The following is a 21,007-nucleotide window of genomic DNA, read 5'->3' on the forward strand; positions in this document are numbered from 1 at the left end:
CCCCAAACATACTATATGCCCTTTTTGGTTTTGGAATTAGAAATTTTAAAAATAAAATTAAATTTTTTTAAATTTTAAATTTTTGGGGAACCCTTTTTTTTTAAAAAATTTTTTAAAAATAGAAAATTAAAATTGTCCTTTGTAACAACTTGATGAGTTATTTAATAAAAGGCAGTGGACCCTTATTATTTAGCTGCCAAACCCCGGGAACCCTGTATAACTTCACAAAACATAAAACCCCTACAGTTTTTAAATTTTCTGCTGGGAAAAAACAGGAGGAAAGGGGGATTTGTGAATTTATCCAAAATGTCATAGGTATGTAAGATTTACCACCCTTTTTCCCTTTTGTAATTGATAGTCTTTTAAAAAAAAATGTTTCCGTCTTTTTATTTTACATTAGAACATTGATTATTAAATTTGGATTTCCCCTTACGTTAAAATTGGGGAGGTTTATCTTTAAATCTTTTTTTTCAACAAAAACGCTAATGGGTACCAAAAATCAAAAAACAAATTTTCTCTTTAAAAAAAATGGTCCATTATAGAAAGGAAAAAGAAACATTCCTTTCATTTTTTCCATTTTTCTTTTTTTAGAGGAACCAAAAAAATTTTAAAAATTCAACTCCTTTGGCAAATGAATTATTGAGATATTTTACAATTTTTAAAGTTAAATGAAAAGGATGCCTTCCCTGTATTAGATTTTAATGCTCGTTACCCTGCTCAGTGGCCCTTTTTCCCGTATGTTAGATCACTTATTAACGTTAGTAATGTTGTTGCTTTTTGGCAGGTGGCCCCTTTCAAAATTTATTTTTCGATAGTTTTTAAATTTTTTTCTTTTTTAAAAATATTTCTAATTTTAAAGATATTTTAAAAAAACCTGGAGAGGGGGTTTTTTGATACTGTTTTTTCCCCTTTTTGGCCCCCATTTTTGGAAGGGGGAGCATGTAGTTCAAGGCTTTGGGGTTCCCGCTAAAACTTATTTTTACACCGCTTTTGGGGGGTGCTAACCCCGTTTTTTAATTGTTAACACATCAAAAACTATTTCTTTTAAAATAAAATTTTATAGGTATGAAATTCCCAAAATAGTTTTCTTCCCCAAACCAAAAATTTTTTAAAGCAATTTTTTATCCCGTTTTTTTTGATTATGAAGGGGGAAAAAAATTTGATTTTTTGTATCGATCCTTAATAAAATATTTTAAAAAACCAGTTAAATTTTTATTACTTTTAATAACCCGGGAGGGGACACCCTGTCTGGAAATTATCACAAAAAATTGGGAAAAAGTTTAAATCATTTAAAATGTATTCCAAACCCGAAGCCCATGTTTTTTATGTTTTTTTTGATTAAATATTTTTAAATTTGTTGTTTAGAAATATCAAATTTATTTTTTAATTTTTTTTTTAATCAATATAAGTTTTATCTACCCTTAAACGATAAATGGGAAAAAGATTTTCAAACCCCGTGAATTTTTGTATCTGCTAGCCCCCTTTTTTAAAATAACATGAAAATTTCAAAGATTTTTATTTTACCCTTTAAATAAATTTTGCAGTTACCAAACCTTGTTTATTTCCCTTTAAACAAATCAAAGTTTGGTTAAAGTTTCTTCTGTTTATTTTCCAAAGAAAGAAAAAACCAAAAAAATTGAAAAATTTAAAATATTTTTTATTTTTTTGTTTTTGGAAATTGGGCGAAATTTTTTTCCCAAGGGGCTAAAGCATCATTTTATTTATTTCTAAGTTTTGATTCTAAGATAACTTTTTTACCTATTAGTCACTTTCAACCAAATTTAAACATTTTGGGGTTTTTAGCCATTTTTTTAAAACTTCCCTTTTGGGGTTGGCTAAATTTTTTAATCGTCCGTAAAAAAAAACTTCCCCTTTTCCCCGGGGCTTAACAACGGAAAAAATGTCCTAAATATTTAAAAGTCGAGGGGAAAAAATATTTTGAAAAACAAGGGGGGGCGAATACCAATGAGCTATGTAAAGGTTTTAAAAACCCGACAATAAAATGGGAAAAAATTTTAAGAATGGGTAGGAAATGTTCATATAAAAAAACCCCCCGTACAATCAATGGGCAGACAACCGTTCAATCGGGCCCACAGTGTACATTTTAAACATGTCCCGGTTTTTTAAAAAATTTTTCAATTAAAGGCGGTAAAATCAAAAGTTAATTGGGGTTTTTGTTAAAAAGATAAAAACTTTCCGGCCTTTTGGTTTTTTAAAAAATGTTTTTACTAAAATTTCCCAATTTCCCAAATTTTGGTTTTCGCCAAAAAAATTAAAAAAATTTTCTATGCTAATTTTTTCTATTTTAAGAAAGTGCAAAACGAATTTGTTAAAACTTTTTAAATACCTTCAAAAAATTTTTTTTAAAAAAAGAAAATTAAATTTTAACCCAAAATTTTATGTTTGGTTCCCTTTTTTTCATTTTAAAGGGGCTTTTTGGAAAAAATTTTAATTTTAAGTTGGTAAAAAAAAAAAATAAATTTGAAAAAGATTTGGGGTTTCTTATTTTATTTGGGCTTTTAAACAACGAAAGTTTAAAAATAAAAATTTTTTAAAAAAAAAACATAGAAGCATTAAAAAAAAAGGATACCGACAATTTTTGGAAAAAGGTAAGACAAAATTTTAAAATGAAATTTTTGTAATGTAAAAAAGAAATGAAAAGCCCGAAAAGGGAGAATTTTTATTGTTTATATTTAAAACTACTTATACAAATAATTTTTTTCAAAAAATTTAAAAAATTTTGGGGGAAACCCCAAAAACTTTTTTTTAATTTTTTTTTTCCATTTTTAAATTTTTAACCATCTCCTCCCCTTACATTCAACCTAATAAACCCCTGTTTTCTTTTATATTAAAAATTAAAACAAATTTTAATAAAACATTTAATTTAAAAAAAAACTACGGGGGGGGGCTTAAATCAAACACAAATTAAACCCAAAAATAAAAACATAAAAAAACTTAATTTTCAAAAATAAATAAATTTTAAAAAGTAAAACTAAAAAAAAATACATTTAAAAAAAAAAAAATTTTTCCCTTTAAAACCCTCAACAAACCCTTTTTCTTACCTTTCTTTTTTAAAAAAATTCAAATTTAAAACATACAAACATTTTAAAACATTCTAATAAAATAAACTTTTTTTAAAAATCCCCCACAACCCAAAAAACACCCCATTAAAAAAAATTTAAAAAAAACATTCAAAAATCATTCCCCTTTTAAAAAATTTACTTTTTAATATTTGGGAAAACCCCCTACAACAACATCAAAAATAAAAAACAAATTTTTTGGAAAACCCGGGGGAAAAAACAAAAATGATATTTTCCCCTTTAAAAAATTTTAAAATGTTTTTTTTTTAATTTTTTTAAAAAATTTTATTTTTAGAAATAAATATTCTTTTTATTTGGCAATTTAACAATTTTAAAAATTTTGAAAAAAAATTTTCGTTTCCCCCAAATATAAAAAGTTTTCCCCATTTAAAAATTTAAAAAAAATTTTTGTTTTTGAAAAAAAAGTTTTAAAAATGGGTTTGTTAAAAACCCAAAAACCGGTGGTTTTTCTTGGGTTTTTGGGAAAAAAAAATTTCTGAATAATTTTATTAAAAAAAAAAAACGGGGTAGAACCAAATTTTAAAAAAAAAGAAAACCCCAAAATTTAAAAAAAAGGGTTTTTGGGTTTTGAATAAAAAATTCCCAAATGCTTAATTTGGCTATTTTTCAATTTTAAAAAATTGGAAAAGGATTTTTTTAGGAAAAAAATTTCGGCCTAAACGTGCAATCAATTTAATAAAAAATTTGGGGACCAAAATGGTTAGAAAATATGAGAAATAAAACCTTAAATAAAACTTTGCATTTAAGAAATTTGGGATTTTTTTAAAAATTTAAAAAACTACTTTTTAGTCCCCTTTTTAAAAAATAATCTTAACTTGGGGGTTTAACCCTTTTTGCCCAATTTTACAAAAATAGAAAAAATTTCAAAAACCTTTTTTTTATTCACGGGCTTCTTCCAGAAAAAGGTCAAAGGGAAAAAGGGGGTCAAATTTTTGTTTTTAATTGAAAAATAAAAAAAAAATGAATTTTTTTCCGGTTTTTTCATTTTAAAGGGTTTTTGTAAAAATAAATTTTGTTATTCAAAAATTTTATTTAAAAAATCCTTTTTCAAACTTTTTAGTGTTCCCCAAAAAAATTAAACAAAATTGGTTTGTTTTTTTATTTTTTAAAAAAAAGTTTAAAAAATTTAAAATTTTAAAAATTTTTTATGGGGTTTTGCAAAAAATTATCTCAAAAATAATTTTTAAAAAAAATTTTAAGAAAAAAAAATAATAATTTGGAAGGGAAATTAATTGGTTAAAATTTTTTTCTAATTTTAATTGGATACATTTAAAGAAGCACCTAAAACGCCTTTAAAAATGTTTTGTTTTTTGACAAGAAAAATTTCAATTTTTTTAAAGTTAAAAAAAAAAGAAAAAACAAAGTTTTCAAAAAATTTTCCCCTTAAACCAAAATTTTTTTAAACAAAAAGGAAAAGTTTTAAAAAAAAAATTTTTGTTCACGTTCCGCATTGGGGCCAAACCGTTGTTTCCCCCAAAACCCCCTTGGGAAATTTTTAAAGGAAGGTTTTAAATTTTTAATGTTTCCAAAAAAAATTTTAAAAAATAATTAAATTTTAAAAAAAACACCGGAAAATTTTAAACAAATTGAAAAATTTAAAAGGAATTGGGATTAATCAATGGGAAATAAAATTAATATAAAAAGGGGCTTTTTAATTTTAAATAAAAATGGAAAATTTTTAATGGTAAAAAATTTCCCTTTTGTACCTGGGGTTATTAAAAATATTGTAATGGTTTTAAAACCCAAAAAACCTTTGGTCCCCCTTTAAAATAAAAAATCCCTTTTTTCTTAAAATTAAATTTCCCTTTTTTTAATGGAAAGTTTTTTTTGACAGAAATTTTGTCCCCTTTTTTAAAAAAACTTAAAAAAATTTTGGCGGTTTTTGGGGGGATTGGTTTTTTCCCCTTTAAATTTAATAGTTTTTTCCCTTAAATTGGATTTTGCCATTAAATTTTTTAGAAAAAAAAAAGCAAAAAGCTTTTTTTTTTATTTTTTTTTTTTTCCTTTTCTTTTTTTCTAAAAATTTTTTCCCTTTTTTTAAAAAAATTTTTTTTTTGGCAAAAATTTTTTTTTTTGGGAATTCCCATGGGGAAAAGGTTTTATTTTTTTAGCAAAAAATAAACTTTTCAAATTTTTATTTTCAAAAAAGGGAAGGGAAAAAAAGGTTAAAATTTTTTTATTTTTTAAAAAACCAAATTCCTTAAAAATTTTTTTGTTTGTTTTTTTGGTTTTAAAGAATCGGGGGGTTGGAAAATAAGTACTTTTTTAAAAAGTTCCAAAGTTTTGGAAAATTTGGACTTAAACTTTATGTTTAAAAATTTGACATTTTCCTTTTTTAATAATTTTTCTTTTTTTCTTTTCGTAAAATAGGGGAATATTCCCTAAAATTTTTTGGTTTTTTTTTTCCCGGGATTCAAAAGGGGAAAAAGCCCCTTAATTTTTTTAAAATTTTTTTAATTTATAAAAAGGGTTTTGGAATAAAATTTCTTTTTTTTTCAAATTTGAAAAAATATTTTAAACCCCTTTTTTTTTCACCGTTTGTCCAACCCAAACAAAAAACCGGTTTTTGGTTTTTTCCCCTTTTTCCAAAAAAAATTATTTTTTTTTTATATTAAAAAAATTAAAACCCAAAACTTTAGGGTTTTTTATTTGTTTTAAATTTTACGCAATTGTCAAAAAAGTAAAATCCCTTTTTTTTAAAAAATTTTTCAAAGAAAATTTTTTTTAATAAGGAAAAAAAAACCTTTCAGACTTTTTAAAAGGCAAGGAAAAGAAAACCTTTTTTAAATAATTTTTTTTAAATAATTTTTTGGGGGGTGAGCTTAATAACTTGGAAAATTTTCAAATTTAGGTTTTACCAAGTTTTTCAAAAAAAAAAAAAAAGCCCCTTTCGTCAAAAAAATTTTTCCCGCCCCCGGGGGTTTATTGGAAAATTTTTCCCCCAATTTTTAAATATAATTTTTAAAAAAATTAAAAAAAGGCCCCTTTCTTTTAAAGAAACCCAAGAGAAAAAGGTAATTTAAAAATTTTCATGAAAACCTTGTTTTAATTTTTACCAATTTTTAAATAAAATCCCCCCGGGGGAAAATTTGGCCCCCCCCTTTTATTTCAAAATTTTCCTTAAAGTGTAAGGGAAAAAACAAAAAATTCTTTTTTAAAAAAAACCCCCAAAAAAATGGGTTTTTTTGATTTTTTTAAAGCATGAAAACATTTCGGTTTTTTGTCTAACAATTTTTTTAAAAAAAAATCCCTTTTGGCCGGCAGAACGGCCCCTGTCCCCGGGGTTTTAAAAAAATTTTGGGTTTTTTCTTTTAAAAAATTTATTTTTGTAAATTTTCTTTTAAAAACCCAATAACCCGAGGTTAAAAATTTTTTAGAAAAATCTTTCTTTATGGGTTTTTACCAAGTTTTGTTTTTAAATTTTAAAAAAAATTGGGTAAAAAAGGTGGAAAGGTTTTGGGTGGGGGAGGCAAAGGCCCCCTTTGTTTTTCTTTATTTTTTTTAGGTTAAAAAACTTAAAATTTCAAAGAAACAACTCTAACGGGGTTTTTCCAATTTTCATTAAAAACCCTTTTTTTATTAAACTGGGCCCTTTTCCAAAACCCATTTTAAAAAAACGGGTTTGGTTTTTTTTTTTTTTTTGGTTTTGTTTTTCGTTCTAAGAGCAAGGGAAATATATGTACATATGGATGTTTTACTTTATCTGTATTTTTTTAATTTCTAAATGGTAACTACATTAAAAATTTAACAATGTTTGAAACATTGTACATATATAACACGAACAATTAATAATATAAACAGTTGCCGACGGTGGTCTATATTTATAGTGCTAAAATCTTGATGTTGAGTAATTTAAGTAGCATATTTGTTAAAAGGTCTGCGTAAATTATCCAGTTTTTTTATTAAATCTAAAATTATGACATGCCATGTTTGGCATAAAAATGGGTCAGTGTTTACCTTAAAAGTGTGTGTAATAAAGTGTGTGCAGTAAAGGCTAGGACCCCATCAGGGGTTTCACTCAATGGAAAATACTTAAATTAAGTAGATACAGAAGAAAACTAGTTTTATGATAAAAAATGCCTTGCATTTGACTTTAGAGCTTTTCTCACATGACATAATTTTTGCTTTCATTTTAGATTTATTTTTAAAGCAGATACTTACATGTACGTGCATGTATATATGCCATTTAGTTGCCTCTTTCCCCTGCCAGTTTCTTAATTTGAAAGATTTTACAAAATTATATTTGTATAAATTTGTTTCGCATTAAATTCTACCCCTCCGAATTGCAACTGAAATATTTTAGATTTATTTGATCAACATGTATGTTTATGGTTTTCATTGGTAAAAGAACACAAAGCTGTTTGTTTCTTAACTCACTTACCAGAACTAAACTAATGTTGTGTTTCTAGCTTTATGTCCACCTTCTGTTCTTTTCCGCCTCTTAATCAAAATTCCTAACCTTATTGTTCATTTTTTTTATCTTTTAACAAAACTAAGCAACATTTAATTAATACAATTAGTTTTTAGGTTATATCTAACTCTATGCTTTTGTTGTGTTACTTTTATTGTGTTCTCCTTGTGTTTTACATTAACTATCCAAATCAATTAAGATCGTGTTGTCATTGTTATTTTTATTACTCTACTTGGTTTATAATCTACATTTGAGGTACTATGCAATTACGAATCTCTTCAAATGATATTGCTTATATGCACTTACATAATGTATTATGTATTCCAACACTTATTTTGTAAGCTTTCGTTTTGTGGAATGTAAAAATATTTGCAAATTTTGTAGAAATGTTTATATATTTTACTCGTGATACAATAATCACAATTTTTTGTGATTGTGGTACATGCATGACTTTGATGCATGATTTAAAGATGTATTATTTATAATGGAAATTAGGTTTGTTTTTCTCTTCAATCTGCATGCTTGTTAAAACAACAAGAGTTATTTTCTTTTTTTATATTTGCTATTTTATTTGTTCAAGAGCTATCTTTAATTGCATACATTCCCTTTTCGAGAGTTTTATATAATCTTATTGAAATAGAGATAATCAATATGTTCGTTTGTCTTTCTTCTTATGTGACAAGTAAAGTTAAATCATAACACAATTTGCGAAGTAGTTATAAGTGACTATAGCTTTCCTTTAATTTAACAAATCTTACGACATGACATTAATGATTGGCTTAATAAATTGACGATAACAATAAAAGATGAATTGAATATTTTCAAAATGTTAAGTCACTTGTACAACAACTGTTGCTGTAATTGATGGTAATGATTTAGAGAGAATATACGAATGGATGTAATAGTTTTCTAATAAAACGAATTCGTAATCACATCGACATTGTAATGCTTTCCATCACGAATGTCTGTATATAAAATTGTTTAAATTTTGTATGATCTCTTTTCTAAACCTTGCTTATAAACTATTAGATATCGGGGTTTGTTTATATTTAAGGTTTATACACCCCGGACGATGCATATACCGAGGAACCAAGTAGTACTGAACAGTCTGATAAAGGTAAGATGACATGCTATAACATTAATATAGAAATAATAAAATCCATATGCTTAAAGGTATAAGGTGTTTAGACTATGTTGTCCGTACGTCCAATCAGTGTTTAAGCGGTCTACTTACAACGAGCTTACAGCTTTTTATCTGCCGTCTTGGCATTCTGAATGGTTTCAGTTTTGTTTTATTTTGTTATTATTCTAAAGTGTTTTGGACTAATTGTTGATATTTGAAAAGTAAATCGGAATTGGTTAATATTGCAATTACTGAAACTCTAGTTTTCACAATCATTGACTAAATAAAAAGACATTGCATGTATGTTGGATAGAGATAATTTAAACATAATAATTGAAAAATGAAATTTAAAAAATAATAAAAACATGTTTTCAGAATCAGAACATAGTCTAACTATCAAAGAGATATTGTCTGTAGTGTTAGTACCTTTGGTCCTCATCATCATCTTAGTGGTAGTAATAGGGTTTATTATTGCAAAACGGAGGAGGAAGTACAAGAGGTATCCATCACAAAGACGATTTGGTCCAGTGGAGGTACTTTTTGAAACATGTTTTTCTATTATAGTATAGACGTGTATGGAAAAAATTCGGTATAATTAAAATCTTCACGTTCAATGTTATACTTGTTAAAGCGGCAGGACTAAATATTGAAAATTATTGAAAATAAAACAACCCCGCCAAAAACTGTATCAAAATATTTTGATTTAAAGAGTATATTTTGAAAATTATTAATAAATAGCGTATGTAATGCTTCTTTATTTTGAACCCAGGAAATGAATCCTATATATGATGGAATGGCTTTGAATATAAACAGTGAAAAGAAAGCTCAGTTTGCAATGGATGGGTATGAGATAGATTATTCCTGTCTAGATTTTATCTCTGTTATCGGAGAGGGTGCTTTTGGAAAAGTTGTCAAAGCAGAGTATTATCCTAATCCTGAAGATAGAAGAAACCAACAGGGAACTATTGTAGCTGTCAAAATGTTGAGAGGTACTTCAAGAGTCAATCTTGTTACAATATGTTTATTCTCTGGCATAAAATATTTTTGATATGAAATTTTAATTATTAAAGATTTTAACTCGCATAAGCACTGTCTTATTAATTCGAATAAGGTTGCGCAATCAAGTAACAATTATGGACAATCAAATAATTGTTATTGAAATGATATACATAAGTCTGCAATGTTTTACAATCACTGACTTAATTCCTCGTTTAACGATTTATATCCTATTTTAAACATATTTTTTTAAATGATTTTATTATACAGATTTTTGCATAATGTCAAGGGAATAATAAAAGAAAAATACATTTGTATTATGGTTACTTTATCAATTTTTGTATAACTAGACATATAGCTTTCTAAATTTACTATGCATGGCAATTAATTGGATCATAACTTATACTTTTAAATTAATATTCAATAATGATTATTTATTAAGCAAAACTTATAATGTTCATGACTTTGACAATGAGTTGTATTGAGTCTGCCTCAGATATACTTTTATTTAAAAAAATAATGGCGCTAAATTGCTATTCTTTTAATTGAACATTTAGGTCATGTAGGTTTTGTTAAAATGTATAAAGCTGTTTATGTATTACCGGACAAACGTGTGTTAGTAAATTAGTTATATGTAGCTGTCGAATGTGGACTTTACTGTATACAAGTCTTTGCTTATGATGTATTTTATCCATGTGTAGACTTTTATACCGGTGATGAGTCCAGGAATTTCCTGTTAGAGATACAAGCTATGAAGAATTTAGGTCACAACCCTTACATAGTTAGCATTATTGGTTGCTGTTTGACTGGGCCTAAATTATGTCTTATCATGGACTATTGTGCCTTAGGGGACTTAAGAAATTATCTCAGGAAATATAGAGAGAAAGTAAGTTGTTTCCCTTACACTACATAAAACAATTTCTAAACAACTTCCGATTTATACTAAAAACATGTTATTTAAAAAGCAAATTAGTAATATGAAAAGTAACACATATAAACATTTAAGTTTACAGTTTTAGTTCAATTGTGTTAAAAGTTATAAGCTTATTGAAACACTTTCGAACGAATCTGTTCCTGGATCTAGCCAGTACTAAGCAACGAGTGTAAAGTTTCGTTTCATACTTGCTGTAAGTTGTAAAATTAAATGCCTTATGTAATGACGTAAAAATTGTTTAATATCATAGATAATGTGATTTGTATAATGGGATATTTATAATATGTAATTGTTTCATTAGTTTTAATTTCTCAGTTACTTAGTTCTATCATTGTAGCTGATGTATTCAATATCTACGCCATATGGACTAATGACAAAGCCAACAAACTGTTATATGCAAGATCAGGTGTTCCGACCTGAAAAGCAGACTAGCGATGGAAGTGGAAGTTCTGGTAAATAATGAAGTCAATGACTGAATCATGAAACAGAAAACAATGCATAGTTACATAAATTGTTATCACGCAGTATTCACCAAACGAATGAAACAAATATTTTCAGATTATAAATAATAATAATTTATTTCTAGCATAAACTAGTACAAAATGTTTGCATATGGTACATTTAAACGATGTTATGATAAATTTATATGTCGATATTTCTACTTTTTGTTAATAAAACGTTGCTTTATGAAACATATGAAACATCAGCCAGCGTGAATTAATATGTTATTGTTTTGTTATCTGTAAATGTCATCTTAAGTGTCATTTCTTCAGATTTGAGTGAAACTGCTGAAATATCTGAAGCACAGTTGATATCATATGCCAGACAAATAACTATGGGAATGGTATGTTGAACAAGGAATACAATCATTTTTGTGCTAGAAATTTAGAACTCTATAATAGCATTCGTCTTTCAGATTGTCTTTAAAGATTAAATCAGACAAATGTACTTTCATTTCCACGAATTCGTTTTAATTTCGAAATATCTTAGAAGACCGGACTAATTACTTAAATATACGCTGATTAGTTTTATGAAACTCGTAAATGTTTACTGCATTTAGCACTAAATATGTCTTATTTGGTATAATAGTATTCAATTGGTATGCTACTTTATTGTTCTATCAACGCAATAATAGCAAATCACATATACAATGAACGATGTAATGTAGACAAGAAAAGTACAAAAAATAAGTAATAAATATTGTTGCAGGAATTTCTTGAACAAAGAAAGTTTGTACATAGAGATTTGGCGGCAAGAAATATTTTATTGTTCGACCATCGCCATGCAAAAATATCTGATTTCGGACTTACAAGAGATGTTTATGAAACAAATGTCTATCAACCAACTTCAGCAAGAAAACTACCTTACAAATGGATGGCGATCGAATCGTTATTTAGTCAAAGATTCACCGTGAAGAGCGACGCGTAAGTAATGCTGATGTAATGCAAAGCAACACCTATTGTTTCTGTCTGAAAACGATAACAATTATGCACAAGATTGTCAAAATAATATCATAATTATACTTGTTGTATTTTTGTATCAATAATGAAAAATGTAAACAATAAGAAAATGATTGTAAGAAAAGGTGAGAAGTAAGGAAATGACAAGAGAAATTACTTATAATAGAACGATTTATTTATCTTTAATATTCTCTTCAAACTTGCAAAGAGTGATTGCAGTGATAAAGAGTTTTATATTTTTATTGAGCATGTTTTCGTTTCAAATCATATCAATTTAAAAGCCTTTAACATGTTTAAATTTTACCCTGTAAGCTTTAAATGAAAATGAATGTTTGGTAAAATATGTGATACATTTACAGATGGTCGTTCGGAATTGTGTTGTGGGAAATTGTTACATTAGGAGGATCCCCGTATCCAAGCATTCCATTAAAAGACTTGTATGGTTTACTTAATGACGGTTACAGAATGGAGAAACCTGAAAACTGTAGCACAAAATTGTACGGCAACTCATTATTACAGATTAGATTACTATGGACCTAATTTTATACATTTAATTGTGAGAGTATGATTGTAAACATGTCATGTCCATAACGTTTTAAATCCATTTAACTTTTATGTTACTATTTAAACATTCAATGACGATATACACAACTGATATTCTCTCTAACGTTTTAATAAAAGATAAAAAATGACGTGCTAAGTAATGTTTGATGAAGTTTAATAGAGATGTTTAGACTGGAAATGTCATAACAAGTTTTAACTGTTTTGACACCTCTGTTTTTATTTCATTTAACACCATTGAATGTATAACTAGATTATAGAAAGTAAAGTTTCGGGTATCGATTAATTGCATCAAAAAGACATCATATATCACACTTAGCTTAGATACCTATTGAAATTTAAGCTGATACATGAATTAACAAAGTAACGTTTGTTTATTTAGATATCAGATAATGCTTTCTTGCTGGCATCCAAATCCAAACAGCAGACCAACGTTTACACAGCTAAGGATTGAATTAGAAAAACTACTAGAAGAAACCATGTCGTATATTGATCTGTCAGTAGAAGTTAGCGAAGATTACTTCAATGAGTCAGCAAATGAGTATGCCAAGTCTTTGAATTGATTTAATACTAAATTATGCACTAATTAACACTTAAGAATTATAAAGTTTATTGGTCTACAATCAAGACATGTTCAATAAGTATTTCACATAAAATCAAAACACTAAGCTTATAGAACTATACAATTCGGATAGTCTCTCAAATATTCTCAGCAAAAGCGTTGATAAATTTGTAATTATTTAGTATGAACATTTATGTGATGAATAGTATTTTTCAAAAAAATATGATTTGAAAAAATTACATGGCTATGTTATAGTGAGGTCATGTATCTTGACATAAAAAATATTCATGCATCATTCTTTCGGTGTTTGTTGTCCCCTTTATCAACAGAATTATTTATGGTTTTACTGACCTGCCATTATGGAATGTCTTATAATAATTATTGTCATAATGTTAAGTTAACTATATTGGCTGTATTTGCAAAGCAGCATACCAAACGTCTCTGATGTTTAGATGTTTTGAAACTTACATGAATGACCGTTTGGTAAAATTAAAGTAAAACACAATTCAAGTTGTCTTTGCCCAACAGGATAATATTTTGTTTGATAACTGAACACTGCTTAAGACGATGCGATAAAGAGATGGTGCTTTTTTATTGTGTCCAGTGAGTAGGCTCAAAATATCTGGGTCTGTATTGTACTGCATTTCTCATTTGATTCCACTTTTCCAGAAATGTTCAATATGAATAAATAAATATAAATCATGTCAATAATCATATATGTTTTCAGGTCAGTTGTACCTGGATATCAAACGCCAAATGATACTTTTTCCGAAATGGAAACTGTCAAAAGTCAGGGGAATATAGAAAACGAAAAGTTATTTGTAGACATCCATAAACCTGGATCAATGGACACACTACATAAACATACTGCTGGAAACGACATATCAGAAGACAGGACAGGCTACGACGATTCGGATTATTTAGAAAGTGCATTGAACAGGCCATGTGACTCTTGCCGAGAAGAAAGGCCTCTGCTTGAAAATAATACGCCAAATACAATAAGTGATTGCAAACATTGCATTGCATGTGGTAGTAGAACGCAATCTGACGATTCAGTTAAGTGGAAACCAAGTCATTTGGTAAAATCTGTGTTCCAAGACAGTTTGCGGAGTTTGCTAGATAACGTTGGCAATGAGTCTGTCGTATCATCAAAAGCCTCCGCTAAGAAACTTTGTGTAAGTTTGACAAATCTGAACGATAGCAAAGGCATAGAATCTACTTCATTGTAAGGGTTGATCTTGTCATTTGAATTACACATTGCTTTGTTGTTTTATTAACATTCCTAGTACAAATGAAGATGCTTTATTGACAGCACATCGTTTTGTGATGTTTAGATTAAGTAAACATTACAATATAATTTCTTTACTATGATTTCGAATTTTAGTCTTTAGATTGCGCAAATATTTGAGTTGTCAATAAAACCTGCATATGGTTTGTACTGCTGATCTAGACATGTCTTTATAAGTTTCATTCCGTATATTTTCGTTTTGATGATGACTTAGTCTTAAAACAGTCATTTTCATCAATGTGAGAGTACATGTAAAATTATTATACAAGGTGCCTTATCACATTATTGCTCAATTTACAGGTATTTTAATGTATAATATAGACCATAAAATGGTTGAAAAATAGATAAAGATAACATTTGTATATACATGTATATTAGATGCTTCGTCCTATACTTTGCTGTTCTCAGTTGTTTTAGATAAATTCTTTCGAAACATTTAAGCAGAACATATTCTAATTTATGCTGATAATAACAATCATCCAGTTTGCATCACCATCCTTAACAGGGAGAAATAGTTATACACAAATATATTTTAAACTGTATAAATATTCATTTTTTGAGCTTTAAATCCATTTGTCTCATAATGTATATAAAGGCTACGTTGGTAATTGTTCAAACTTAGTTACTCTTTAAAGCGATCAGTATCATCTTATTGTTATTGATTCATTTATTCGCCCATATTTCATGAAATATAAAACAGTCTTTATTTGAAGTTAAGCATTCATTGATATTTATTTGTTTATATGTATGTATATATAATTATAATAACTTTGATGAGAATTTTAGTGATAAACAATATTTTTTATCAAAACCGGTGAAAACTTTTTTTCAGCTACTTTACTATTGACATAATTGTATTCGAATCTTTAATATCGATACATAGTATACAAATGTTTTACAGATTACAGTTGATTATTATTATTAATTTGTGGTATATATTTTGAGGAAGATAATTATTATATTGTTTAATATAGATAATCCTAGCCAATCCGGTGATCTTTAAATGTTAAGTTTTCATATTTATATTAAAGCATTTAAAATGTTGTTATTTGCCTTATATAGTAAACAAAAATAGTTGAAAGTTATCTAAAAATGTTATCTTTGTTCAATCTCTTTTTCAAGTAATCAATTATTCATTGATACATGGGTAATACAAGATATGTTTTAGACTAAATCGTTAATACAAATATTCCAATCAGTTTATTTTCGTTTCAATTAAGTGTACATTATCAAATATATACGATTGTTTTGGATTACGATTTCAAAGACTTCATTATTACATATCAGTATTCAATATTGTTTTCTTTTCAAAGCTAAACGACCAATAATCAAAACCGACTGTTTTAGATTACTAAAAGTATACCCCCTTGATAATTAATTATGCGTCATCTCTGATGTGCTGTAACGACTTAACACACACAATTAGTTTCATTGTATGGCAATAATTGTAGTTAAATTGAGTTTTTTAGTGAAAGAGTGAAAAGATATTTTCCTCGTTCGAGTTTATCTTATTTTAATTATTCTTAAAATGACTTACTTTTTATCGTGTACATGTAACCCGACGAAATCATTATAATTTCTAAAAGAATTTCGCTCAATACAAAGGAACAGATATTAAATTGAATTGGCCGATTTTGATTAAGGGCCGTGTACCTTTTTAAATTTGTTGTATGTTAAAATGACAGTAATGCTCATCTATTATAAAGATTTTCATTAAATACAGAAAGCACGAAACTATGTTTGTTTTAATTCTTTATTGTCATTGAAATAAAATGTAAAATATGATAATTTGTTTTAATTTAACACATGTGTATGTCATATATCGGCGGTCGATTAACCTTACCGGCTTTCCCTTGCCTGTTTTGTTTGCTTAATTGGATTTTACGTCACACCGACACAGTACAGGTGGTTATGTGGCGACGTTCCAGTCTAACTGGTAAAGGAAGACTTAAGGCGCCTTTTCGTGTATTATTTCAGGTACGAACGGACACCTGAGTAGATTCAGTGATGTTTCGTAAGCTACTTGGATAGCTTCTTCACATAAAAGAATCCAAAGTCCCTGTCGGAATTCAACCGACAGCAATGAGTGGCAAGTAGTGTGAAGTCAACGTCCAGCCACTAACGGGTACCTTAATAGAACCACCGTCGTTTGGTAAGCTAGGTAGATAGCCCTCACATGAAAGAATCCAAAGTCCTTGTCGGGATTCGAACCTAAAGCGATGCGGGGTTAGTGGTGTGAAGTCAACGACCTTTACCAATGGGCCACGGACGCTCCTGGAAAGCTAATTAGTAATTGCTTAATATTGGTTCGCATATTATAGACTATTTATCCCAAATGATATCAGAATCAGCGTTGAGAGACAAATTTACATTAAACACAATAGCACGGAGGAATTTTGTCTCACAAAGAAATAAAACCACCTATTACTACAACTAATACTAAAACATATTAATAATTCTTGGAATATTTATCCGATGCTTTCCATAGTGGACAGACACAAACTGCGATACAATAAATAATAAACACATAGTAGTTTATTTTTAAGACGCATGGAAAAATAATTATATCCCTTCATATATTTTGAACGTGAAGAGGCCGGACAAGAGAAGAAAACTAGTAATTCTCAAAAAAAAGATAATTATATATAATTATGTGCTAAAATAGATTAATTATAAAAACACTACGTATATTCGCATCCTTATCATAAAGGAGTGTATAAAATGCGATGGACTTTAACAAATGTTTAACTGTATACTGTATCAAATATATATTTCTCATAATCCTTTCGCACATGTTAATGCCTTAAAATGTATATGACTAAAATATAAAAACAAGAGGGCCATGATGGCCCTGGATCGCTCACCTGACACAACCGCATCCAAGCAATGTCTTAAACAAGCATCATGGCCAAGTTTGATGACAACTGAGTCAAACATGTGACCTCTAGTGTGTTATAAAGATTTTTCCATATTTGGGCAATGTGACCTAATTTTTGACCGGACACGACCCATATTCAAACTTGACCTAGAAATCATCAAAACAACCTTCCTGACCAATTTCCAGGAAATTTGGATCAAAACTGCAGCCACTAGAGTGTTAAAAAGATTTTTCTATTTTTAGCTCCTGTGACCTAGTTTTTGACCGGAGATAACCCATCTTCGAACTTGACCTAGAAATCATCAAAACAACCTTTCTGACAAATTTCCAGAATATTTGGATGAAAACTGCAGCCCCTAATGTGTTAACAAGCTTTTTCTATTTTTAGCTCCTGTGACCTAGTTTTTGACCGGAGATGACCCATCTTCAAACTTGACTTAGATATCATCAAAACAACCTTCTTGACAAATTTCCAGAATATTTAGATGAAAACTGCAGCCACTAGAGTGTTAACAAGCTTTTTCTATTTTTAGCTCCTGTGACCTAGTTTTTGACCTGAGATGACCCATCTTCGAACTTGACCTAGATATCATCAAAACAACCTTCCTGACAAATTTCCAGAATATTTGAATCAAAACTGCAGCCACTAGAGTGTTAACAAGCTTTTTCTATTTTTAGCTCCTGTGACCTAGTTTTTGACCGGAGATGACCCATCTTCAAACTTAACTTAGATATCATCTAAACAACCTTCCTGACAAATTTCCAGAATATTTGGATGAAAACTGCAGCCCCTAGAGTGTTAACAAGCTTTTTCTATTTTTAGCTACTGTGACCTATTTTTTTAACCGGAGATAACCCATCTTCGAACTTGCCCTAGATATCATCTAAACAACCTTCCTGACAAATTTCCAGAATATTTAGATGAAAACTGCAGCCCCTAGAGTGTTAACAAGCTTTTTCTATTTTTAGCTCCTGTGACCTAGTTTTTGACCGGACATGACCCATCTTCAAACTTGCCCTAGATATCATCAAAACAACCTTCCTGACAAATTTTCAGAATATTTGAATCACAACTGCAGCCACTAGTGTGTTAACAAGCTTTTTCTATTTTTAGCTCCTGTGACCTAGTTTTTTTACCGGAGATGACCCATCTTCAAACTTAACTTAGATATCATCTAAACAACCTTCCTGACAAATTTCCAGAATATTTGGATGAAAACTGCAGCCCCTAGAGTGTTAACAAGCTTTTTCTATTTTTAGCTACTGTGACCTAGTTTTTAACCGGAGATAACCCATCTTCGAACTCGATCTGTATTTCATTGAGACAAACATTCTGACAAAGTTTGATGATGATCCAATCAGAACTGTGACTGCTAGACTGTTAACAACCCAATTGTTGACGACGAACGACGCACGACGACGGACGCCGGACATAGCCCCATCACTATACCTCACCTTGACCACTTCGTGGTCAGGTGAGCTAAAAATGAATTTAAAAGCCATATAATCAATCAAACACATTTCCTTCTTATTGGTATATTTCATCAAAATAATGAGTAATGGATTCTAAAGACACTTAAAACTTCTTTCTTTTATTCCAGACTTATTTTCTTATTTGCTTATGATTCGAAAAGAGGCAATCCAACAGACACAAACAAAGTGGTTTGTCAACATGATTTAATGTCTGTCATTTTGGGTTGTAAGCTTCCAGACATTTCTTGATGAATTCAAATTGAAAAACGTAACCGAATTATTCAGATTAATCAAATGTGTTCTCATTTGATGAATTGTTTAAATTTATTCATCACTTGTGTTCAGCAGAGCATACTAAAATGAATAGGACTTGTTAAGGCTTAAGAATAACATGGCTAACATAACTATTTCTTGATAAGTCTTAAAGATGTCTAAAACATCAAAAACAACAACAAAAAAAACCCCAAACAAATATATATCTTTGGATTGATACATTTATTTCTTAAAGATAACTGCCAGTAACCACACGACACCCTAAACGCAAATGGATTAGAAAAAATGTATATATTATATATTCACAAAGGTTAATGAAGTCATGTTACTACAACCAAAAATGAAAGACAGAGGTGAAAAGAAGCACGGGGAATATGGGGGACGGTAATGATTTTGAAAGTGACTTATAGCAAAATTATCAAAAACATTACAAATCGTTCATGAATTTGAGGCCGAGCAAACTCCACTTTCATTTACAGTGCAAAAGAAAGTCGTTTGGATTTTCTTAAATAATTTGCATGGAACAGACACTTGAAAAAACAAGTATGTAGAAAGAGTCTTAAATGAGGATGAGGAGACCCTCCGAGAGCAAAGGAACCAAAGAAAATAGATGACTGCAGGCTTATATTTATACAAACACAGTATATAAGTATGTAAAAGGGACACGCTGTTGTACAAGTCCAAAAATGAATTTATATATTAATGAATTCATATTACCGAAAACGATTAAAAAATGTTCTAATACACACTTCAAAATAACAGAATATTTTGCGTTGTATGTGATATAAAAAACAGTTTCTCAATAATTTAGCAATAAAATATACATGTATTTAAAAATAAGTTTCTACATAGACTAATGCATCTTGAAAAAGGCTTATGATAAATTTTACATGAAGTCTAATTCTCAAAAGACACCTAAAATGTTTAGCAATAAACATACTTATAAAACAATGAACTTGACACAAATAAAACAACCATTACAAGAAGTATGTGTTTGAATTTACTGTATATATATGGATAAGTCATTACTTTGTGAGATTGATAAAGATATCAAAACAAATAATTTAAAATAAAAAGATTCGAAATTTAAATATTTTCCATAATGTTAACCAATCATGAAACAGTGTAGCGACGTACTTACTATTCGCTGAATCCGAATGTAAAAGCATTTTGAGATTTAAATAAATAGTAAAAATGTATTTTAAGACATGTGATTCAAGGTAAACGTTATCAAATTTGTTGCTGCGTCTTTTTTTCCACATCATTGAAATGCATAGCACATTTGAAATTTCTCGACCTCATTTATTGGTATCTAAAGATTTCATCATATTAATTTAAATGCATGATTTTAATGAAGATACAAAACATTTGAAATAAATATTATTGTCAAGCTACAATCTAAAAAATACTGAACTGTCATTAGAAAAAGTACCAACAAAATTTCCACATTGAATGATCTTTCATGTATGTCTGGACAGGAGTATCGAATAAGCACACATGTTGCATTTTCTTTTATTTCAAATAAGGTTTTTAGACATTGATCAATCATTGATAAAATAATACATTAATGATTAAGATCCTGTTACAATTTTTATGGTTTTCTGTCATAAATATGATGTTCAAAGGACTATTAATCAATATTGTAAGTTCCAAAATGCATTATATGTAAAGAAATTGCCAAATTTACCTTTCATGTAAATAAAGGGAGGTAATTATAAATTCTTTTTCGATAAAGTCCAATTTTTTCAATAAGAAATGAGTGCATATATTTTTGAGATTACTTATAATGCGTATAAACATTTGCAGAACATATTTTACATATTATTGGATGTTTGGAAATTGTTTTAGAAGAATAATTATATACATATATAAAATTTTACTTAAGTGTTGTTACATCCTTTATACAATATACAGGATCTTTAAATGAGTTAGAAAATACATTTTCCC

The 21,007-nt window shown here is 28.4% G+C and overlaps 1 protein-coding gene across 1 annotated transcript; it reads left to right on the plus strand.

Annotated features, from left to right (window-relative positions):
* The first annotated feature begins 6,762 nt into the window (after positions 1 to 6,762).
* LOC132730420 (tyrosine-protein kinase receptor torso-like) lies at positions 6,763 to 16,170 on the plus strand. The gene is made up of 10 exons (XM_060716338.1): positions 6,763 to 8,629; positions 9,011 to 9,168; positions 9,405 to 9,624; positions 10,333 to 10,517; positions 10,903 to 11,017; positions 11,339 to 11,409; positions 11,775 to 11,989; positions 12,385 to 12,522; positions 12,969 to 13,127; positions 13,876 to 16,170. Exons 3-10 carry the CDS (start codon positions 9,408 to 9,410, stop codon positions 14,375 to 14,377), a joined length of 1,602 nt encoding a protein of 533 aa, XP_060572321.1. The 5' UTR covers positions 6,763 to 8,629; positions 9,011 to 9,168; positions 9,405 to 9,407; the 3' UTR covers positions 14,378 to 16,170.
* The last annotated feature ends 4,837 nt before the right edge of the window (positions 16,171 to 21,007 follow it).

This window comes from Ruditapes philippinarum, unplaced genomic scaffold (assembly GCF_026571515.1).
Source record: "Ruditapes philippinarum isolate M1 unplaced genomic scaffold, ASM2657151v2 ctg2660_1_1_1_1, whole genome shotgun sequence".
Lineage (NCBI taxonomy): Eukaryota > Metazoa > Mollusca > Bivalvia > Venerida > Veneridae > Ruditapes > Ruditapes philippinarum.

Excerpts from the sequence above, each read along its gene's own strand:
- LOC132730420 (XM_060716338.1), top strand. The coding sequence starts at position 9,408 with ATGAATCCTATATATGATGGAATGGCTTTGAATATAAACAGTGAAAAG. Across the intron at positions 11,410-11,774 it reads GACAAATAACTATGGGAATG|GAATTTCTTGAACAAAGAAA; the intron begins GTATGTTGAACA and ends ATATTGTTGCAG. Across the intron at positions 12,523-12,968 it reads GAAAACTGTAGCACAAAATT|ATATCAGATAATGCTTTCTT; the intron begins GTACGGCAACTC and ends TTGTTTATTTAG.